Raw genomic sequence first — 24114 nt, 5'->3', positions numbered from 1 at the left:
TCATTGTTTTCGGCTAAAGAGATGAAGTCATGAGACGACAGAAAGTGCATCCTGTTTGCTTTTATTATTTTAGAAAAGCACAACGTTTCGTTGTTATTCTGACCGCTCACAAGTAAACGTAGAGTCTTTACAGATTCAAAAGATGTGTTACTCTTATCTGAATGACCAAAATGACGGAGTATTTTAAGAGCAAGTGACCGCAGCTTCCACACTCCACACAGACACTTCAATAGCGCACATTTTTTTAGTTTAACATTAGAATGAGCTGTCATGTGAAGTTGCTACTACATAAATCTTTCAGATAAAAGCCATATTTGAGGTCGATGACTGATAGGTGAGCACGGACCGTCACGGACTGCGTGACTTTTCCACTTCCTCGACCAAGGCTGCTCTTGTCGATTGACGTTTAGTCGACTATTAGGGGGCAGCCCTAATAATTTTAACTATTTAAGTCCTAATTATGATTTACCATGATTTTCTCTTATTCTTATGTGGTAGCAATGGACTTCCATACCAAGTCCCAGCTTACCTGGTACAGACACCTTGGACTGATGTCACTCCCTGTGTTGTCATATATTTTTCTCCATTTTAACTACTTTAATTTTGGACCTGAATAAAACAAATGCAGGTTATGATATCAAAGTGAAACATGCATGGATAAAACAGACAACGAGACCTTTAAGGTAATATGTGATGTAAGCTTTACTTTCAAATCCTGTTACATTTAGAACTGGCAATTTGAACATAAAGAATGCAAAACCAATAAAACCAAAATACAAAACAAAATAAAAAGTACAAATGGTCTAATTACCAGTTATTGTCACAAACAACCCTGTACAGCCTTAAGAATGAAGTAATAAAAAAGCTTTATACAGCACATAACAAGTTTACTGGGTGCCAAATAAGAAAGAAAACAAAATGATACTTGAGCCTTATTGAGTTGTAGAGTACAGCAAGAGATAAAGCAAACAGATTGTGCAGAATAACCCGCAAAGCTAAATGCAAAACGAGTTGGTCTTTTTTTTCCGGACCCAAAAAAAAAAAGAAAAGTAAGTGCTACAAACTAGAGATCAAGAGCAATTCATGCATCTTTTGAAGTGCTAAAAAAGGTAGTCAGTCTTGTTTGATGCGCAATGACGCTAAAACAAAAAATGCTGCTCCTTGCGATTAGGCAAACAGAACGCCAAGTATTAAGTATTTATAAATACTGGTATTGGAACAGAGAGCGATCCCTGTTGCGCTCCTCTTGCCCACACAACTGAGCATGAAAGAGCAGCAGCCATGTTCTTCTACATGATGAATACATGGTGTTCCAAGGCAGACGGACAAAAGGATGTTGCCCAGTGGACATTCCGTTTGAATTCATTCTATCAAAATGGGTCCTGAGGATCAGTTTCACTTCATCTCAGGCTCTCGGGCCACTCCTTGCCACCAAGTGGCACTAGAGCATAAAAGATAATGGGTCGAGCAGGAGCTTTATTAACAAGCAAAGAAGCTCCACTTAAAATACAACATACCACTAGACTGCATGCTGGGCATCTATATGAAGAAAAAGAAATGATACTATGAGAGCAAGAAATACAAGTATAAAATAAGGATACTGTGCGGGGCCAAGAAACTGTCTGCCATCTTTTAATGGCCTGCATTTCATTTATAAACTGGCCTTAAATACAGACTTTTTAAAATTCTTTTTCATCCGAATCCTCTCAATGGGCAAGTTGGAGGAGAAAAAACTTAAGAAGAATTATCTCTTTGCAGTTCAAGGTTGACCTATCAAAGTAATGCTGCTACTTTTTTCCTTTTAAAACATCTAAGGTCAGCTGCTTTCGAAAACTTTTGTGTACCTGACGTGATTGATCTGAACAGGCCACGTTTTTATCCTTGTCCCTTGCTTGCATGAATAAACACGGAAGAGCATTGTACATCTATGATGGACAACGTTCAAACTATCGATCAGATTCTGTTGGCTGGACAAAAAAAGACTAAACGCATGTGTCAAAGAATAACGTTTCTTTAGGACCTCAAGTTTGAGCTTTGCACGTGTTTTCTCACGGTTCATTTAGACCAATATATTGGCTACGCCATTTGGAATTGGCCGTATAGAGCTTATGCGCATCAGCTGATTGGTGTTTGGTTACTAAAACCGAACACGCTAAGTTACTCTTTTAGCACCAATTAACGTTTCCTATATTCTAAATTCTTAAAACATCTCTGTCTATTCAGTAACTAAGCAAAGTGCTCATCAAAAATCAATCTGCTACAGTTTATCTGTTTTGAACATGAATTAAACTGTATTTGGATCAAAAAATGATTTATTCAGAGCTCGCCAATATTACGGCCAGTAAAGCCGTAATGGATGTTTTCCATTTTAGAGCGTTGAATAGAATTGCGTTCTGATACTTTGTTTAGAAAAGTGCAATTTTTTACAGCGCTGTGCAAAACCGCTGTTAAAAATTTAGCCTGGCCGTTTGGTGTCCAGGGTGGATTTTGAATTCAGCCGTCCGCATTACACATGCCGTACGATCCTTAAAAAACAGAGCAGTCTGCTGTTTGGCAAATACCTACAGGAAAAGGCTGAGAATTTGTGTTTTCAACCATCGTAGCAGACAACAAAGAAAAACGACACTAAAGGAAAAATTACTTAAGTAGCATTGAGGCTGTTTGACGAGGCAGTCGAAATAATTGGCATCAAGAACGTTTTCTATTGTGTGTAAGTGCTTTTGTTTGAAACATTTCAAAATTTTAAGTGCAATTAAAACTCAAAACACCAAGAGGGGAACATATGGTACCATGTTTGCCCACATATGGAAAGCCATGCTTCCAAAGATCCTACTCAAAATAATGGCTGCCTCCACATTGCACTTGAGAGCCATTTTCCAATGGGGTTCTCATAATAGCTTGTTAGTACAGGATATATATTTTTATATATATATTTGTATTTTACATTTCAAAGGCTCTTTCAAATGAAAAGTCATAATAATAATAATAAAAAACAACTAGAAGAACAAAAATTTAAGACACAGAAGGCCACCGAGATACCATTGTTTTTCCATGATCTCACTTACCACAGTCCAGCTACCTCTGTATCACTTCAACATTAACCAACAGAAAGTACATTCATTCAAGTCATTTTGGAACAGGTTTTTTTTTTTTTTTTTACACACAAAATTACAAAAAGCTCCAAAAAGCACCATTGAATCGGCCTTGGTGACAGAATAATTGGGTCTTTCCCAAAAACCCGTCACCTCATACATCTTGTTAAACGTACAGGTGCGCATTATATACTTTAGCTATGCACAGGGCGCTTGACTGGTCATTTCTATCTCATGCCTAACGGATACGGGCCACCTCGGTCAGCTATGGCACAATCTGTAGCGACCAAAAGGATGGTGAAGATATTGAAGGGCTGCATCATGGGTTGACGACCACTGCGGTAGTGGTAATGATTGCTTTTGCCATTAGCGTGCCCTGAATGGCTTGTATTAAGAAATGCCATCAGCTGCGCCTCGCAGGTGTCGTAAAGGGCCTTATGCTCGTTGCCGAGGCGAGATTAAAATTTGCAGACGGTCTCGCAATTCAGCAAAACCAGTCGACGCCAACGGGCGTGAGGGGGAGGAGAAGAGAAAAGAAAGACTACAAAACTATGTACAGCTTGATAAATTAACAAGTGCGTGGTCTGAGGCTTTGCTTTGGAAACAAGACTCGAAAGATAGCAATCCGTTTCATTGGTTTTTGTCGTGCCATATACTGATACTGAGCCCCTAAATGACCTCAAAAAACGATTGCAACACATAGCGAACATGCTTTCGGATTCCTGACAAAATGCACAAAAAAGCTTAGCGCTTGCGAGCTAATATGTTTCCTTTCGCCCATCAAAACGAATACAAAACTTGTAATAGATAAAGCACTGTTATCGGATCTTCCGGGTCATTCACAATTCGTAGAGGAAAACAAGTGTTGAAGAGGAACTCTTAGAAAAGAGCGACGGTTGGATTGCGATAGAACACAAATCGAAATGCCTTGAGCGTGAACAGCTTTTCCTCTGATAAACGGATGGTTTACTATCATCACTAGTTTTTAGGGCAGCGTTGTAGGCTGCCTGTGGAACAACAGTTAGTGGCTTCGGTGACTGATGATACGGGAGAGGAAGAAGAAGAAGAAGAAGAAGAAGAAGGGACGAGGATGGTCAAATGGTCTTAGCTCTCTCTGTCAATCCCAGGTATGCCAGGAAGGAGTGTTTGAGTGACGTGGGAGAGGGCGGCGACTGCGAGGACGAGTTGGACCAGAACGCCGAGAAGGGCGGAGAGGAGTTTGAGGGCGAGGGGCTGTGGAATGTGAAGCGGCGGGCCGTAAAGAGCGTGGTGAGGGGGATGAGGTGAGCCAGGTCACAGTTCCTGTACTGTTCCAAGTAGCGAGCCGCCAGTGTGGAGAACGTGCCGTTGGCCGAGAGGTAGCGCGTGGTTGGGGTGCCGTCTTGCTGCTTGCTGGTGATCGACAGGGCGACGGACTGCAAGGCTTGAGAGGCGGACAGGTTCATGAGCGGACTGGTGCTCCCGCTGTCCCCGCTCCCGCTGCTGCTCCCACCTCGCTCCAAAAGGCCCGGACGTGGCGTGCCTGGCCGAGCCTCACCTTCCTCGGCGCTCCCCTCCCCGCCTTGGTGCTTTTTAACGTGGCGGCTGTAGACGAACGGGTGAGTGGTGGTGAACGGGCACTGGGCGCAGCCGAAGGTCTGTCTCGGCGCGTGCTTGAGCCGCTTGTGGAGGTTGAGATTGTCCTTGCGTTTGCAGCTGTAGCTGCAGCGGTCGCAGTGGAAAGGCCGCTCGCCCGTGTGCACGCGCACGTGCTCGATGAGCTTGTTGGCTGTTTTGGAGAGGTAGCCGCACTGCTCGCACTTGTAGTGGTTGCCCAGGCGGTGAGCACGCGTGTGCCTTTCCAGCTCTGCCTGATTGGCCCACACGGCTTGGCAGATGCGGCAGCGATACTCCATCTTGTAGTGCGTCTTCAGGTGGCCCTCCATGGCGGCTGGCCTGTTGGTGGAGTAGATGCAGAGAGGGCACCTGGTCAAAGAGACAGGAGGAGTAGGGTGTAGGACACAGAGGTGGAAGACATTTAATAATGCGCCTCCCGAATGACAAAACACACTCTGTTGTCTTAAATGAAATGAAGAACACACAGAATGGACAAAGGGAAGGGATGAAGGAGGCATTTAGTGTGTCTTACCCTCTGTCGTGTATAGAAGCTACAGTCTGTGTGTGTATAAACTGCTACATGTGAGAGAGGGTGTGTGTGTTGTGTGTGCGTATGGCTGTGTGGTTGCGGACAGGTTGGAACGGGAATCAGATGAAGGTAAATGAATAAATGAGTGGCACTTACATTTAAATAGCACCTTTCATCTGCTCAGGGCCCCAAAGCGCTTCACAAACCCTGCAGAACAGAATGACCTCAGAAAGCACACTGTGAAGGGCGCCTCGCTACCTCAACACTGAACTAGAGCGCTGTGAAACTCTCTTGCCCTGACTAAAAAAAACAGTTGGGCAGCCATAATACAGCTAGAGTCCCGTCAGCTGACAGTAAGCTCTAAATGTATTTGGTCACTATTGTGCTTTTATGTTTTGAATCTGTATTGTGCAAAGACTCTGAAGTTTGTTTAAACAACCAAAAATCAGTTCATAATTTTGTTAAACCCCAAGCAGACACTGCATCCAGTCTTGTTTTTTTTAGTAAAAAAATCTATCTATTTTTGGCACCCCATTGGCAACTCTTGTAAAAATGTTTTCAGCATAAATCTATGGAAGCACGTTTCTGCCACTGAATACAAAAATAAAAAATGTTATTGACTTTTTTCTCAGAATTGCATGATACAAACTTGCAATTCTGACTTTTTTCTCTCAGAATTGTGAGATATAAACTCGCAAATGTGAGTTATAAAGTCAGAATTGCGATATAAATTCACAATTCAGATTTTTTTTTATTAGAATTGCGTGATACGAACTCACAATTGTGAGAAATGAACTAATTTCTGACTTTTTTTTGAAAAAGTGAATTTATATCTCAGAATTCTCGCAATTCTGACTTTTTTTCTCAGAACTGTAAGTTAAACTCACAATTGCGAGTTATAAAGTCAGAATTGTGAGATTTAAACTTACAATTCTGACTTTATTATCAGAATTGCGTGATATCAATTCACAATTGCAAGAAATAAAGAATTGCAATTAAAAACTTGCAATTCTGAATTTTTCTCGCAAATGCGAGTTTATATCTCGCAATTCTCGCAATTCTTTTTTCCAGCTATTCTGACTTTTTTCTTAGAATTTTGATATAAACACACAATTACGAGTTACAAAGTCAGAATTGCAAGATTTAAACTCACAGTTCTCACTTTTTCTGAGTTGCGCAATATAAACTCACAATTCAGACTTTTTAATCACAACTGCGAGAAATGAATTGTTATTGCATTTTAAAAACTTGCAATTCTGACTTTTTCTCACAATTGCGAGTTTATATCTCACAATTCTGACTTTTAAACTCACAATTCTGACTTTTTTTTATCAGAACTGCATGATATCAATTCACAATTGCGAGAAATAAAGAATTGCGATTGTGATTAAACACTTGCAATTCTGAATTTTTCTCGGAAATGTGAGTTTATATCTCACAGTTCTTTCCAATTTCTTTTCTGTTTTTTTGAGAAAAGAATTGTGATTGCAATTTAAAAAGAATTTTGAAATTGGAAAAAAGTCAGAATTGTGAGAAAAAAGAATTGCGAGAATTGTGAGATATAAATTCACAATTGTGAGAAATAAAGAATTGATTAATAACTTAAGTTAAAATTAATAACTTTTTTATAGCAGTTGTGAGTTTATATCTCTCAATTCTCTGAATTATTTTTTCTCATAATTCTGACTAACTCAATGGCATGTTATAAAGTCAGAATTGCAAGATATAAACTCACAATTCTGAGAAAAAAGTCAGAATTGCGAGTTTATGTCTAGCAATTCTGACTTTATAGCTCGCTATTGTGAGTTTGTATCATGCAATTCTTACTTTTTTCTAAAATACCTTTTTTTTTGTATTTTTTATTCAGTAGCGGAAACTGCCTTCCATATAAATCTAAAACACTTTTCAACAGTTTATGCATGTAACTAGTAGACAGTAAATTAAGTAAAAAAGTAAATTTAAGAAATTCTCCATAAAATACTTACAAGTATACTAAGTAAGATTAACACTGACCAAATATGTGCCAGCAGAAAGTATGACATCATACAACATAATCTACTGGTACACCTAAATTACAGACCTGCCTGGTAAAAGTTGACTTAAAACAATATGAAAGCTTCACCATTGGATAAATACAGAGAAAAGGGAATTTAAAGTATAGGTGTTTGTAAAACAAAACAAAAAAAAGAAGAAAGAAGAAGCAAACCATTTCATTTGAGAAACATTAATATTGAGGATTTTTTTATAGAAAAAAAAATATCTTTATTAAATATCATAGCTCTGTAATCTTTTAGTAAGTCTCAGAACCGTTTGAAACAAGGTTGCTACAGTTGCTTCAACAAACTGCAAATGAATATTCCATCAAGTAATGAAAAAGCAACCTCCAAGGAGTAACATTTTCCTATGGAGTATATTTACTGCTGCTTTTCTTGGTTACATCTTATATGGGATTATGTAAATAGCATAGAATTAGCAGAGAATCCCCAGAGACTATATGTCTAAGATAAGGACACTTAAGTACAAGTATTTATATACAAAAATATACAGTCCAGTTCCAAACTATGACACCTTGTATGGAATATTCATAAGCAGACATTAATCCAGCCAACTGGAACCCTGCTGTGGGAGAAAGATCCCGTGAAAAAAAAACATGCAGTGATTTGTAAGCAGTCAGCTGCTATACATATACTGTAACATTAATGCCGACCACACACACTTAAACCTCAGAGTCATTGAACCATTACAGATTCAAAATGTAAGAACACATAGTCGAAACAGGAATTGTTTAAGATATTTACCCAAAAAAAAACCACTCTGGAAATGCATTATTATTGGCTCAAATTCTGGGAATACGAAACATTAAATGGAGGATTGTTTTTCCAGTGGCTTTTATATAAGAGTTAACAAAAAAAGAGAATAATAAACCATAGATTACATGCTGAGTCCCTTTTAGATAAGTTCCCATCTGATACATTTTTAAATAAAAGGCAGAAAATAGATGGCCTGACTTAATTCAGAGTCATAATATTTAAAGGCGTATCATCCTTTAAACTTTTAATTGAAAATTTGTAATAGAAAATGCTCTTGTTCTGCTACATAAATGCTAAATAAGACCCCAAGTATAATACTGTCTGTCCCTCCAAGTTAGTTATGTATTGCTACTGATCTAAGTTTATTTCCTCCTTTACCTGTGGTAATGGCTAAGCGCTCTAATGAGTGATAACTACAAACTATCAAATGTGACTAGCATGGGAAAGCATAGCCATAAATGACAAGATGAGGCAATGAAATCTGAAATACATGACCTTAAGACATGAATTATGTATGTCAAACAACTAGACAAATACAACAGAAAATATCAAAGACTGGACTTTGTGTTAAGTTGCAAAAGAAAAATAAAAAAAGCCCCAAAACAAAAGATCTCAACTTGGGGGTCAGTGTGCCTTGTAAGTGTTTGGAAATCGAGTGTCTATTTGCTTTCAGATGAGTATTCATTGTGTTTAAATGTGTTGATGTAACTGTGGTGGCGGTTATGACAGGCTGAGAAAGAACAGTGTGAACTGTAGCCTAATGGTCTTGGCAGTGGAGCTGCTCAACAGATGGACAAGTGCTGACTGGCTTGTTGTGATTTCTTCAGATATATTTTCACATGCGGGCCCAGACCTTTTGCAGTAATGTCTACCACAAGCGTTCCAAAGGAAGGGTCTCGTTCCTGAAAGTGCCTGTGATTTGTATGCTCACCTGTGTAGATTTAATATCCCTGACTGTCAATAACACTTGTGAAGTGGAATTATGGGGAGCCCAACTTCCCTAAACACTGATAAGTAAAAAAGGAAAGGGTCTTTATTATTCCTCTTCTAAATCAAAATGTAATTCAATAAATCGAAGGTTTGTAGAACTTTTCCTTCTCTCGTTAATAGCGGCAGACTCTCCCAGGAGAGAAGAAATTGTCGTTTTTTTTATTCTTTGCGCACAAAAAGTATTGTTGTAGCTTCATAAATTTACAATTTAACCACTGGTATCACATGGACCACTTTAATGATGTCCTTACTACATTTCTGTGCCTTGACCATGATAGGAACCTTGCTGCCTATGCAGGGTCAGAGAGCTTTTGGATTTCATCAAAAATACAGAAATTTTTGTCACGATAATGAATGAAGGTCTTACGGGTTTGGAATGACAAGAGGGTGAGTTATTAATGGGTAAACTATCCCTCTAAAAAGGTCGTATAATATTAAATTCTTAAACAACTTCAAAAAGTATGGATAAAACAATAAATGTGGTCCTTATGACTCATGTGCTATTTTCTTAAAGCTATGTAAGGAACAGACCAAATTTGATTTTACAGAATATCTTTCCCTTCAAAAAAAGCTGTTAACTACAATTAGATCATGAATCATTCTGATCCATTTTGTGAAGCAGATGAACGTATTACTTGACAAGATTTAGACTTTCACTACTACACTAGAATAATCGCTAAAATTATGGTCTGTTCCTTTCAAAAAATAACAAAAGACTAGTAATATGTTGTAAGGACAACTTATACTTTCATGCCATTTTTGCATTCTTTTTGAAACCTAAAAGTGTCCATTTATGAGTTTCTTTCTTCTGTTGAACACAAAAAAAGATATTTTGAAGAATGTTGGAAACCAAACAGTTGACGGTAGCCATCGACTTCCATAGTGTGGAAAAAAAGAACTATGAAAGTCAATAGCTATCGTCAACTGTTTGGTTACCAACATTCTTCAAAATCTGTGATCCAAATCTGGTCATAAGGCTCAGTTTTTTGAAGTCGAGACTTATAGATCATCTGAAAGCTGAATAAATAACCTTTTTATTGATTTGTTAGAATAGGACAATATTTGGCCAAGATACAACTATTTGAAAATCTGGAATCTGAGGGAGCAAAAAATGTTGTCCTAATGAAGTTCTTAGAAATGTATATTACTAATAAAAATTATGTTTTTAAATAGTTTTACAAACTATCTTCATGGAACATGATCTTTACTTAATATCCTAATGATTTTTGGCATAAAAGAAAAATCAATAATTTTGACCCATACAATGTATTTTTGGCTAATGCTACAAAGATACATGTGCTAGTTACATCGTGTCTTAATTAATAGACAATATAAAAGGTGTCTTTTCCATGTTAAGTAGAGTTTTTGTCCTAAGTAGCCACGGCGGCAATGCGCAAAATTTCTATTTAAGAAACGGTTCCTATTTCCGTGACATCGCGGCTGGAACAACAACATACAAATGACGGTGATAATTTTCAGGTACAGATTATGTGGGTCATTCTAAGTTGAATGTGTCTAATGTGAGTTTGAATATCATTTTGTATGACCTTTATGGCCATACTCACAGAAACAACAGAAAGTTTACCTCATATTTTGAGAAAAAATTAAAGCAAATGTGTACATTAAAACTGTGAACTCAATGCAAACCAACAAGTGTGTCCCATAACAAAGACAGTATCAGTCACTCAATATGTACATTTAATAATGCTAAAAAGGTTTAATATTTATGAATTAGATCATAAACTTGCCCATTTTGTTGGGAGTGCAGTGTCTGCCCTTCTAAATGGCTGTGATAACTGTCGCGTTGTGTGTGGCGTGGACACCCAAATCGCTTGTCGCTGGAATTGTGCGTCGCGTGTGGTTAGGACATGGTGTTAAGACTGGTTTTGTGGTCCAGGGTCACATACATTCTTTCGTGCTCAAAGAAAGAAACTCATAGAGGTTTGGAACAGCTTAAGGGACAGTAAATGATGACTGCATTTTCATTTCTCTTTAAAGGAGAAAAAAACAAAAGAAAACAAATAATGATTTCATTCAACAACTTCTTTTCTGGTACTCTACTGAACGTGCAGTGAAGACTGACGTTGTTAGAAACTGTTGAATAAAATCATTATTTTTGTTTTCTTTGCACAGAAAAAGTATAAAATTAAGGTAAACAACTCATGCCACATGGACTACTTTATCGATGTTCTTACTACCTTTTTGGGCTTTGAACGTGTCAGTTATGTTGCTGTCTATGCAGGGTCAGAAAGCTCTCAGATTTCATCAGAAATGTCTTAATCTGTGTTCTGAAGATGAGCGAAGGTATATTTCAATTTTGGATGAACTACCCCTTTAATTGGTCAACTCTTCCTTTACTTTCTTTAGTAAATTCAAATCTCTGACTCAGTCGATTTGATATGAGTTGTGTGCTCATATATGTTTCAGGCACATTCAGGAACTCTCTGTCTGCAACATGCTTTTACTCTATGCAGCTCCACAGAGAGGTTACCCTGAAGCAATGATCGATGAACTTTCGCTCATTTATTTTGTGAATCCAGCCTGATCCTCGACCAGTGCTCCTGGATAGACTCTGTTTTTAACCCGGGCTGTGTCCTGTCTGAGGGGGTAGGGGCTGAGGTTGGGTGGGGGCGGGTTTTGTGAGGTTGTGGGGAGGCACGTGCTGTACTTGCTTTCCTTACTTGAGCCCTCCAGCGGGGACGGTGTGGCACTTCTTGTGCTCCAGGAGCTGCTCGGGTGTCTTCATGAACTTGTGGCAGACGTCGCACTCGAACATGCGCGTGATCAGGTGGATCTGTAGGTGCCGCTCGTACATGGGTCGAGTTTTACACACAAAGTTGCAGAAGACGCATTCAAAGCCTAAGAATTGGGTCAGGAAGAGAGAGGAAAAAAATGTTGTTATCATCTCTATATATTATGTTGTGTCAGTATGCGTTGGTTATAAGCAACTGGATCATCAAAAATTAGATATTTAATCAATTATTTAACTCGGTGATTCTCTTAAAGATTACTATATATAAACACAGCAAAATGTAAGACTTTTAATGTTTTTTAAAGAAGTCTACTGCCAAGCCTGTATTTATTTGATCCAAAATACAGCAAAAGCGCTAATATTGTGAAATATTTTTACTATTTAAAATGTTTTCTATTTGAATGTATTTTAAAATGTAATTTACTTCTGTGATCATAGCTACATTTTCAGCATCATTACTTCACAAATGTGTCACATGATCCTCCAGAAATGATTCTAATATGCTGATTTTTTTTTAGTAACATTATACACTATACCATTCAAAAGCTTGGAGTAAGGTTAATTAATTTATAGAAATGAATATTTTTATTTGGCAAGGATGCTTTAAAATGATGATTAAGACATTTCTAATGCCTAGATAATTTCTATTTCAGATAAATGTTGTTCTTCTGATCTTTCTATTCATCAAAAAAATCTGAAAAAAACTCTACTCAGCTGTTTTAAATATTGATATTAATAATAAAAATGTATCTCAACATAATAACAAAAATTACTCAACATAATAATGATGAATGCTTTTTTTTGAGCAGCAAATCAGAATATTAGAATGATTTCTGAAGGATCATCTGACTGGAGTAACAATGCTAAAAATCACAGGAATAAATAACATATTAAAATATAAAACAGTTATTTAAATTTTTTAAACAGTAAAAGAATTTCTAAATTTCACTGTTTTTGCAGGTCTTTGGTTTAATTAAATGCAGGCTTAATGAGCAGAAGAGACTTCTTATATATATATATATATATATATATAAAATCTTTTTTTTTCTCCATGGTAACACTGTATAATAACTTCTGTTAACTTTCCTGAACTACCATTATTACATTATAATGGTTATAATAATGTTAATATCATAAAAATTCAGTATTTTTTAGTTTTTTTCTAGAATACCATTCAAAAGTTTGGGGTCACTAAGATTTCTTTGTTTTATTTTTGAAAAATATTTTTGAAAAACGTCTCTTACGCTCACCAATGTTTGCAATGTTGCATTTATTTGATGGAAAATTCAGTAATATTATGAAATATTATTACATTTTTTTATTGGAATATAATTTAAAATGTAATTTTTTCCTGTAATGCAAAGCTGATTTTTTCTAGTAGCTATAACTCCAGTCTTTTGTATCACAAGATCCTTCAGAAATCATTCTAATATGTTAATTTGCTGCTTCTTCTTATTATCATCTTATTATGTTGAAAACAGTTGTGCTACCTAATATTTTTGTGGAAACATGATATATATATATATATATTGTAAGATTATTTGATGAATAGAAAGTTGAAAATAACAGCATTTAATTGAAATATATGTTTATGTAACAATGCAAAACTTTTAACTGTCACCTTTGATCGATTTAATACATCCTTGATGAATAAAAGTATTAATTTATTTTAAAAAATAATTTAAAAAATGTCAAACTTTTACAGAGTACTATATAAAAGCCTCACCTTTCTCTGCTTTTTCCTCTGTTCCTGGGCCTGAGCTTGATTGACTGCCCGCAGAAGAAGGCGGGGCCAAAAGGCTTTTTAGTTCTTCGTTACCTTGGGCAACATCTCCACCTTCAGAGCTGTTGAGGGAGTCGCTGAGGGCTGAGAGAGAGGAGGAAGTGCTCTTGGTCTCACTGAGAGGGCTTCTGGAATTGAGACCTGTGCGGGATACAAAAAAGAAAGAAAGAGAGATATTATGGGTCACTTCCAGAATATAAGACAAACTCCGCATTTGAATGACATGATGGTATCAAAGACTCGGCTTAGCTTAAGCCATCAGAGAATTAGGCGGGAGCATCTCTCAGAGCTCAAGGTTTGATAATGAATTCTGTAATGAGTAAAGCAAAAGGCAGAAAAATCCTCCAATTGATCGAAATCCACCCAGTGAGCCGGGCTGGAATATGTATGCCTAGAGCAGTGCAGTATTAAGCCTTAAAAGTCGGGAGGCGGGCTCTCTTCCCTAAGAGGCACTCTTGCGGGTTTAGCCTGACTTCTGTATCCAAGCAGCCAGAACACTCAAGCCTGCGCTCTTATTGATCTACGCTGTGCCTGAGAGCAGCAGGGGAGGGGGGCTGCCTAGGTCAGGGCCGCCACAGCTAAGATGGCGGGAGCATCTCAGGCCACGGCTCTCCCCTAGGGCTCTCAGAGCTCACGAAATGGCCGATACCAGCTCACACACGCGCTTCGCTCACATGTTAAGACTGCCGTTCCTTTGAAAGAACGCATGCGGAATACAGAGTAGGTGGTCATGTTTAATCTTTTGTCAGCTGCAATGACATCTTTGAATACAGATGCGCTGTGTGACTCGTATGCCTTATGAAGAGCAGGACTTCATCTCCGTGAGTGAACTCGACGGCCTCTTTGAGGCTACTGTACGCGGTGGAGGTGGGACGAAATATCAGGATGAATTAACGTCCAGGTTTAGCCGAACACCTGCGGTGTAAAGCAAAGCATGTGTGATGAAGAGAACAGCTGCCAGGCGGGCACCCTGGTGACAGCCACAACTCTCAGCCACCTTCCTAAGCAGGAGACAAAGAAGTGCGGGCTGGTAGGCGCTGACCCGAGGTCAGCCAATCTGCAGCAAGGGGTGTCTCTGGCAGGGCGCTAAATCGCAGTTGACAAACCAACTTGTTCTTTTGCTGTCACTCTCTGAGCTCACTGTCTTGCTGGAAGTGGACTCGAGCTCCGTGGTGTGAGGGTGAGTGTGGGAGACATGGCGGTGTTGGGCCTTCTTGGATGGTTAGTCGTGAATGACTAGGGCTATCGATTTTTCAGCCTCCTTGGGTCTAATAACACAAGGCCTCGCAGTTAAATATAAACTCACACACCCACTCAAAAGTGAACCCTCGGTCGGTTCCACGACCGACTAATAATGAACCCCACGCAGAACCTGAAGATTGAGGTGTTTGTCTATAATAACTCTGGTGAGTTTCTGTGTCAACAAGAACCACCCAGTGATTCAGACCTTAAAGAGATAGTTCACCCAAAAATCTAAATTCTGTGATTAATTACTCTCAGACATATAATTCCAAATCCCTAAGTCCTTCGTTCATTTTTGGAACACAAATTAAGATATTTCTGATGAATTCCGACAGCTTTCTGACCCTGCATAGACAGCAATGCAACTACCATGTTTAAGATCCGAAAAGGTGGTAAGGACATTGTTAAAATAATCCATGAGACATCAGTGGTTTAACCGTAATGTTATGAAGCTATGAGGATACTTTCTGTGCCAAGAAAACAAAAATACTATCTTCATTCGACAGTTTCTTCTCTTCCATATCTGTCTTTGCCGCGTGTTCAGGTGAGTACTACGACACGTGTAAAATTATGGATGAACCACTAATGTCACATGGACTATTTCAACGATGTTCTTAATACCTTTCAGGGTCAGAAAGCTCTCGGATTTCATCAAAAATATCTTAATTTGTGTTTTGAAGATGAACAAAGGTCTTACAAGTTTGGAACGACAAGAGGATGAGTCATTTATGACAGAATTTTTTTTTTTTTGGGGTAAACTATCCCTTTAATAGTGTAATTTCTGCATCATTGGCACCACCAAACATAACTTATACACCAATTTACTGTTTGCAAACAGTGATGACGTTTTCAAGTGGCAGTCAATGGAAGCCATGGAATAAACAAATACAAAAAGGTAAATTTGAGTCTTTCAAATCTTTCTCGGAATTCCGAGATTATATCTCACAATTCTGGTAAGAAAAATAAACTCGCCATTCTCTCTTTTGAGTTTATATCCTACGCTTCAGACTTTTTTCCCCTCAGAATGGACAAACTCGCTATTGTTGAGTTAAATAGAGTTATAAAGTCCGAAATACGAGATATAAACTTGCGTTTGCAAGAAAAAAGTCAGAATATGTGGAATAAAATAGGTTAATGTAACATGTTATAGCTTTAAACTGCTGTAACTGTAGGGCTAATATAATATGTCCCCTATGAACTGCATATGTGAATATTATGTAGAACTATTGCTTAAATTAAATTTATGCTTTAAAAGTAAAGTAATCATAGCAGGTTTCAACCATAGTCTGTCTGTTTAAACGTCTGCGTTTAGCTTCAAGTGGCGGTTTTGACGACAGTATTCAATAAAAATGATCTGCATTCCGATTCTGACATCCAAAGGCACAACAATACATTTTATCTCTTATTCTGTGGATTTTTCCCGTTTCTCTCGACTTATCACCAGTGTTTTTCTGCAACCACTATGCGCGCACATCTGCAAATGAAGTAACTGTGACGTCTGCTCCAAATTGGTCTATAGAACTTAATAAATGTAATAGAAAATAACTACAGTTATCAAACAAGTCAACAAGTCGATTTAGCAACTTTTCAGACCCCTTTAGCAACCAAAGATAATTGCGTAGCAACAAACCTAGCAAATCTGAATCCAATTCTTTCTTGGACAAACCTTACTTAGATTCTAGCAACATTTAGCAAGCATGCTTTAGCTGCTTTCCAATGAATGCAATAGTTTTTAGTTCCAAAATCTTTCATTTTAGGCAATCAGAACTTACCTAATTACAACTTTAAGGAAAGGAAAGGAAAGGACATGATGTGTGGCCAAGTATGGTGACCCATACTCGGAATTTGTGCTCTGCATTTAACCCATCCAAGTGCACACACACAGTATTGAGTAGTGAACAAACACGCACACACACCGTGAACACACACCCGAAGCAGTGGGCAGCCATATTGCTATCGCTGCAGTTAGGGGTTCGCTGCCTTGCTCAAGGGACTCACCTCAGTCATGGTATTGAGGGTGGAGAGAGCGCTGGTTATTCACTCCCCCCACCTTCAATCCCTGCCGGACCTGGAACTCAAACCCGCAACCTTTCGGGTACAAGTCCGACTCCCTGCCCCTTAGCAGAAGCAGTTTGAGTTTCAAAAGAAAAATGCAAATATTATGATGGACTTGCGCCAAGGTTTACCAAGTGTTTAAAACAAGATCAAGAAGGTATGTTAGGCACCCCCGCTAAAAAAGACCAGGCTAGACTATAGTGGTTAGATGCTAGTCTAGCTGGAGTAGCAGCAGTGGCATGATGTACATGCAAAATTTAACCAGCGTGGTCTTTCTGGAAAGGCTAGTTGACCAAGAAGACCTTGCTAGTTGAATTATTTAAGTGTACACACCAGCATCTAAAACTCAAGATTTCAACAGGTAATGTGTAAAATGTAGGAACGGTGAGATCTTACCTGCATGCCCTGCACTGATGTGAGCCTTCATCTCGGCCTCGTCCACTCCCACATACTCACAGGTGCTACAGCAAAGCGAGAACATCCACTGCTCTTTGTCTACATGGAGAGACATATGACTGACAAACTGAGCGTTTAACTCTGTCTGGAAGCCACAGACGTGGCAGCTGTAGTAGTAGGGGCAGTTTTTGAGCTCTGGGCCTTCGTTGGTAACAGCGGTAACAATCTGCTCGGCATCTGTGTTCACCAGTTTGACTGAGTGGATGGTGAGGTGCTGGTTGAGGTTGGCTCGGCACTTAGCCGCGTACGGACACAAATGACACTTATACTTCCTCTCTTCTGCGGAGACAAACAAGAGAGCATTTAGAAAGAAAACAAACAACATACACACTTTTGAAGATAGATGATGTTTATAAGGTGTCCCGTCTCTTCTTGCCTATTCTGAGATCTACTCTTGAGGCTCACCGTTCTCACAGGATTTTGTATTTATGTATTTGTTTTGTAGTCTAGACTGAGATGTATTTGAATGGACTGTGATCAGACGGCTCATTGATGCTCCTCAGGGACCTGCGGGATGCGATTGTTCAAGGATCAGGCGAGGCTGGTCATGGTTGTGTGGTGCTCCAGGGGAGCTTAGTGCTTGGGGAGACTTCTTTACAGCTTAGTAATTACTTAGGTACTTTTCCCACCAGGACTAATCAGTAGCCTAATCTCTTTAAAAGAAGGGTAATCTAGTCCAGTGAACCTTATTTACTTACTTAGAGAATTAGTCGTCCTAATGACAACATTCAACATTGTTGGACATATATGTGTACATGTGCAAATATAACATTTAACAAAGCTTTTTTTTTTTTTTTTTGGCCTTTGTCTAACATTTTGTGAACCAGCAGATGTCCTTAACCTGGTCAATTGGTAAAAGCCATTACCCAGACAAATTAAAGGGGATACTGGATGCAAAGTTCACTTTTACATGGCGTTTGCATATATATGTCTTAGCAGTGTGTGTGGACACAACTACCCTACAATGATAAACCCCCCTCCCTCCTGTATTAGTATATTTCCGCCCTCAGCTAGTTGTACACTGTCCGCCACTTTCTTTGTGCTCAAGCAGCTGTAGTGACAACGTCTTGTAAGCAATGCAGGTGTTTTAAAGTTGGATGTAAAAGTGAACATAAGAGTCTACATTTTCAGAGCCACTGAGGATGCAGTGGATTAGTTTTGTTTTTGATGGTAACGTGCTACCGAACACACCTAATTTCGCCTAAATATCCCTAAAGGTGGACCAGAAAAATGTATCCAGCTGAATGTTGTTTGAGAGCATGTATTCTCACCTGTGTGTAGGGAGAGATGCCTGGAGAGAGTCTGTTGGCGACCAAACACTTTGCCACAAACAGGGCAGGGAAAGAGCTGTTCGTTGAGTCTCCATTGGGCGAGTCCATTTCCTGGCTCACTACTCACCTTCTCTGGATCTGGACAGATTGAACATCAGATATTATACAGTAGTTAGTTTTGGTTCTTTAATATAGTCCAACAGCACTGGAATGTTTCTAGGGCTGCCCCCTAATAGTCGATTAACCATTAGTCGACGAGAAGAGGCTTGGTCGACCAAAATTTTGTTAGTTGCTTAGTATACTGCAGGAAGTGGCAAGGTCTCGCAGTCCGTGACGGACAGATCGTTAACATCTGGTCTGTGTGGTAATGTAGTACACTGAGCAGGACATCATAACGTGCACCTATCATTCATCGACCTCAAATATAGCTTTTTATGTGAAAGATGTATGTAGTAGCAACTTTAGAAAAGTGTCTGTGCAGAGTGTGGAAGCTGAACATAGCGCGCTCCCTGCATAACAAATTGAGGCACTTAAAATACTCTGTCATTTTTGGTCTTACAGATAAAAGTAATACATCTTTTGAATCTATAAAGACTCTATGTTTATTTGTGGACTCAGAATTACAACAAAACGTTGTGCTTTTGTAAAATAATTAAGGCAAACGGGATGCACTTTCTGTATAGTCTACTTGCCTTACAGACATTAAAAATATATCTACAGAGAGTGAGATGTCTACTTTTAAATGAACCAGTTAAACTAGAAAACAAATATTCTCAGATTATGTAGCCATATGAAACATGCATACAGGCACATCACTACTGCAGAGATGATGAGTCAGTGTTGCTGAATTCAACTCTTAAGCCAAAAACAAAGAAAGAGCTAGTTTATCAACAAATTATTAAAACATTAATGCAGTCTCCTTGTTGTTTTTCACAGACACACACACTCTGGAAAGCTTTTTTTGTGTGCACTTGAACAGCTATGTAGGCAATTAAAGGCTCATTATTATGATTTATATGGTTTATTAATAAACATCCGATTAATCCTTAAAATGAACGACTACTAATCGATCAGAAAAATCTTTAGTCGAGGGCAGCCCTAAATGTTTCACCGTTTGTATCACTCTACTTGTCTGTGCCAGCATTTCAGACCAGACTACTGCTCTTGTGATGCTTCTTAAAGGTATAGTTTACCCAAAAATGAAAATTCTGTCATTGATTACTCACCCTCATTTGTTCCAAACCTGTAAGATCTTCATTCATCTTCAAAACACAAATTAAGATATTTTTGTGTTTGAGATTTAATTCCAAATTTAGTTCAGAAGATGAACGGAGGCCTTACGGTTTTGGAACGACATGAGGGTGAGTAATAAATGACAGAATATTCATTTTTAGGTGAACTATCTCTTTAAATGATTCACATTTTGTCTCATTCCAGTCTGAAATCTTGGAATATTATAACTAAAAATTCTTTGGGTGATTGCTCTAGACATCCTTGAGATCACAATACACATGCTACACCAGAACATTTACTTCCTCAGATGAATCTGTCTGAATTCTTGACATATCATACTCATACTTGTGAGACATGAGGACTACTAATTGCAGGTACAACCGGGAAACCAAGAGACACGGAGGTTGGCAAGAGGTCAGTGTGTGTTCTGTCCCTGTGTTGGATAATATGTTGATGAGTCTATACATCCAGATCAGGGAGCCAACAAGGTGTTTTTTATCTTGACATTGGACTGTGTGCTCCTTTTTCACCTTTCATTAGAAGAGCGAGAGAGGGGAAGACAGAGAGTAAGAGAGAGAGAGAGAGAGAGAGAGAGACAGCATGCCACACAAGTGGAGGAGACCGGCTGAATTAACCTTCTGATGAAGGTGGTTGGCTTGGCGTCAAATTAAAATGCAGCGCCACGCCTTTTCTCTCTCCGGAAGGAGGCAGAGAGAGATAAATAAATGAATAGATAAATAAATATATAAACCGAAGAGAAATTCCGTCATCATGCAACACGGCCCCTTCAAATAGATGTCTGGTGCAATATGAACGCCTGGTCATAATTCTGTACAAAACAAGAGGCAGAGAGGTTGCCAAATGTTAAGCAACGTTTCTTTACGAGCCAAAACGGAACAGAAATATGTATACTTATTTAAAAAAAAGCCTGCGGTTTACAACTGAAAGGGTCTTTAATCATGTCAAGGCATTCAGAGATGCATGTTTTGAGTTTATAGGTCATATCAATGACTTGAGGGTTTTTTTTGTTTGTTTTTTTTGCTTGTGCATGTACCGATGCATTCTGATCCAGTCAATAAACATTCAAGGGGCTTTTTGGATATGCAGCGGGTGTGTGCCCGTCCCTTTGGACTTGTGGTTTGCTCATAAATAGGCACATTTTTTACAAATGCTGTCATAAGCAATGCAGCCTCAGGATTGATGGGGGCATGGCAAGGAAAAGGGGGGGCAAGTGGTTGGGGAGAAACAGCATTTTTTTGGCATATCAGAGAGGATTTAATGGTGGCAATTAAAGAGCAGATGCACTGGCCTTGGACGCAAGACCTGAAGGACATTTTCATGAGACTGCTCGTATCTTCTGCCAGAGACCAAACCCAAAAGTCCTGACGGGAATAGTGTCTCAGAGTGGCCCAGCGGGAGGGGTCGTCTGACTTGTCGGAGTCATAGGGAACGATGCTAAAAGTGCCCCTTTACTCCTCACGGTGATCTTGGATGAAAGACGCTTCTGAGTTAAATATATACGTCTACAGGGCAATCTAATGTCAGGGTGTCAATTTCATTGTTATCATGCACAGGGATGCCAAGGTTTTTATTGGTCCTAAAGCACCCGTTAAAACTAATGTAAGCCATCTATCCTGTGGTAAGTTCTGAAATCCATCATTATTTTAAGAGACATGAGGATAAGTGATGTCTTGCTTGCCTGCTCGATTTTACTGCTGATGTATTACTTACTTGAGAAAAACGAGGCACATTACTTCGGTTTTAAGCCAACGGGGGAAAAGTAAGGAAATTATGACCCAGAAGAAACTTTTATTGCTCAGACGCTACTCTTTTATAGATCAATGGAGTTCTCGGTTATGTTTTAAATAAGTAACAACTTTTTCTCCGATTTTTCTTTTAAAATTCCTTAGGTGAAATAAAAACAGACACAAATGAGACAATTGTTGATATACAGTAAAACCTCTACACTGTCAAAGAAATAGTTCACTTGCAGAATAAAAATTTCCTGATAATCAAAATATCATCCAAGATGTTAATGTCTTTCTTTCGTCAGTCGAAAAAAAAAAAGTAATTAAAACATTTCAGGATTTTTCTCCATATAGTGGACTTCAATGGTGGCCAACAGGTCAAAGGTCCAAACTGCAGTTTCAGTGCAGCTTCAAAAGGATCTACACAATCCCAGTTGAGGAATAAGGGTCTTATCAAGCTTTTGTGGTTAAATTGTATATATATTTTAGAAAAAGACAGATTGTTTTGCTAAATAAGACCCTTATTTCTCGGCTGGGATTGTGTAGAGCCATTTGAAGCTGCACTGAAACTGCAATTTGGATCTTCATCCCACTGGCTCCCATTGAAGTCCACTATATGGAGAAAAATCCTGGAATGTTTTTCTCAAAAACCTTAATTTCTTTTTCGACTGAAAACATCTTGGATGGCATAGGAGTGAGTAAAATGATCAGGAATAATACATTAAATCATTTGGGCTTAAAAGAATCTATTGAGAAATATTTCAGAAAAGAAAGATGATGACGAGGCAGTGTGTGGCCACTGCTGTCACACAAAATCATGTTGGAGGAGATGACAGGTGAAAGCGAGATACTGGAGAAAAAAAAGAGAATGCCAGTGTGTGAATTTTTTAAATTCCATAAAAAAGCAGGATGTTAGACATCCCAGTTTGCAGGAAGTGTAAAAAGCATTTTTATACAGTTATGATGAAAAACTCTCACTGCCTCCCTGTTTGCAAATCATTTACCAAAAATGAGAAAACACAAAATAAACAAGATGATGAATTTGACGGGGAGCTTTATTTAGTTTTTTTAGATATCATGATAATATTGTCTTTTAACCATGATAATCATGTAGTGAAAACTGATGGTGTCACAGCCCGTCTCTTCAGTGACAACAGAGAATCTTGCCCTCATTTGGCTTAAAGGGAAAGTTCTCAATCAATCAATCAATAACCTTTAAGTTGTTCCAAATTTTGAAAATCAGCAGTGGTCACAAATATTTTTCAATATATATGATCATGGACCAAAAAAAGTAGTCTTAAGTAGCACAGGTATATTTGTAGCAATAAACAAAAATACATTGTATAGGTCAAGATTATCAATTTTTCTTTTATCAGGGTTTCTGCATGGTTTTAAAAACTCTTACATTTAGTTGTATCAAATTTAAGGCAATAATAAGTCTTAAATTGTACAAGAATGTCTTAATTATGATTTCAAGGGGTCTTAAATTTGAGAACGGAAAGACCATAATTGCAATATGGCTTAATGTGATGATTAAAAAAAAAAAAAGGCTATGATTCCATTAAATATGTGCGCTGCACATTTCAAAGTCAGGTGCTGCGTTGCTTTGTGTTCTTTCATTACCGAGAAAACCGAGTTATATTTCTTCCGTTCCAAAAGCGCCACCTGCTGGCAGAGAATAAATGTGGATTTTCAACAAGCCTGTTGTTTTTGTTTAGACCTGTGTAAAAATCGACAATGTTTTTACCCTGCAAGCAAGCAGAGCTGAAAATGTGAACTTGTGGATATATAAGAAGATAATACATTATAAAATTCTAAACAGTAAAATGTATTTATATGTTATTAAATGAATAAAAAATATATTGAGAACAATTGATTAAATTAATATAATAAATACTTTAGACTCATCCATTTTCTTAAAAATGGTTTAAAGGCTGAAATGTGAAGTTTATCATTTTATAAAACTTTTTGTTTTTGTGAAAAGTTGTATCTGAACGGTAAATCATGCTTTTACAGTCATTTTACAGTTCAATATGTTACCATAGACATTGTCCTACCCTGCACATAATATATTAATTTTATTTGTGCAGATCTTAAAAAGTCTTAAATTTGAGCTTAGAAATCCTGCAGATACCCTGTTTATGTCAAAAAATCATTAGGATAGTAAGTAAAGATAATTTTCCATGAAGATATTTTGTACATTTCCTACCGTAAATATATCAAAACTTTAATTTTGATTAGTAATATGCATTGCTAAGAACTTCATTTGGACAACTTTAAAGGTGTTTTTCTCAATATTTAGAATTTTTCTTTCTTTTTTTTTGCACCCTCAGATTCCACATTTTCAAACAGTTGTATTTTGGCCAACTATTGTCCTATTCCAACAAACCATAAATCTCAATTGCAAAAAATTGACTCTTATGACTGGTTTTGTGGTCCAGGGTCACATCTTTTGTGTTCTATGAATGAAAGAATATAATACAGATTTGAAACAGCATGAGGATGAGTAAATTACACCAGAATTGTCATTCCTGCACAAAACTATTGCTTTATCCCC

General features: G+C 38.1%; 1 protein-coding gene across 4 annotated transcripts in view; it reads right to left on the bottom strand.

Moving 5' to 3' along the window:
- Positions 1–684: 684 nt before the first annotated feature.
- znf827 (zinc finger protein 827) overlaps positions 685–24114 on the bottom strand; it is a 93720-nt gene continuing 70290 nt past the window's right edge. Inside the window, exons 9-14 of one of the 4 annotated variants that reach the window (XM_051122138.1) lie at positions 18577–18714; positions 17246–17584; positions 13496–13693; positions 11699–11876; positions 5374–5424; positions 4918–5027 (exon numbers count right to left, since the gene is read on the bottom strand). In XM_051122138.1, coding sequence (XP_050978095.1) covers positions 5376–5424; positions 11699–11876; positions 13496–13693; positions 17246–17584; positions 18577–18714 — 902 coding nt within the window. In that variant the 3' untranslated portion in view covers positions 4918–5027; positions 5374–5375. Of the gene's footprint in view, positions 5058–5373; positions 5425–11698; positions 11877–13495; positions 13694–17245; positions 17585–18576; positions 18715–24114 lie in introns of all 4 variants that reach the window. The other 3 variants (XM_051121404.1, XM_051119780.1, XM_051120571.1) reach the window with 3 other exon arrangements.

Source organism: Labeo rohita, chromosome 1 (assembly GCF_022985175.1).
Source record: "Labeo rohita strain BAU-BD-2019 chromosome 1, IGBB_LRoh.1.0, whole genome shotgun sequence".
NCBI classification, from domain to species: domain Eukaryota; kingdom Metazoa; phylum Chordata; class Actinopteri; order Cypriniformes; family Cyprinidae; genus Labeo; species Labeo rohita.
Note: the sequence above shows the minus strand (reverse complement) of the source record. Positions and strands in the feature narration are given on the sequence as shown.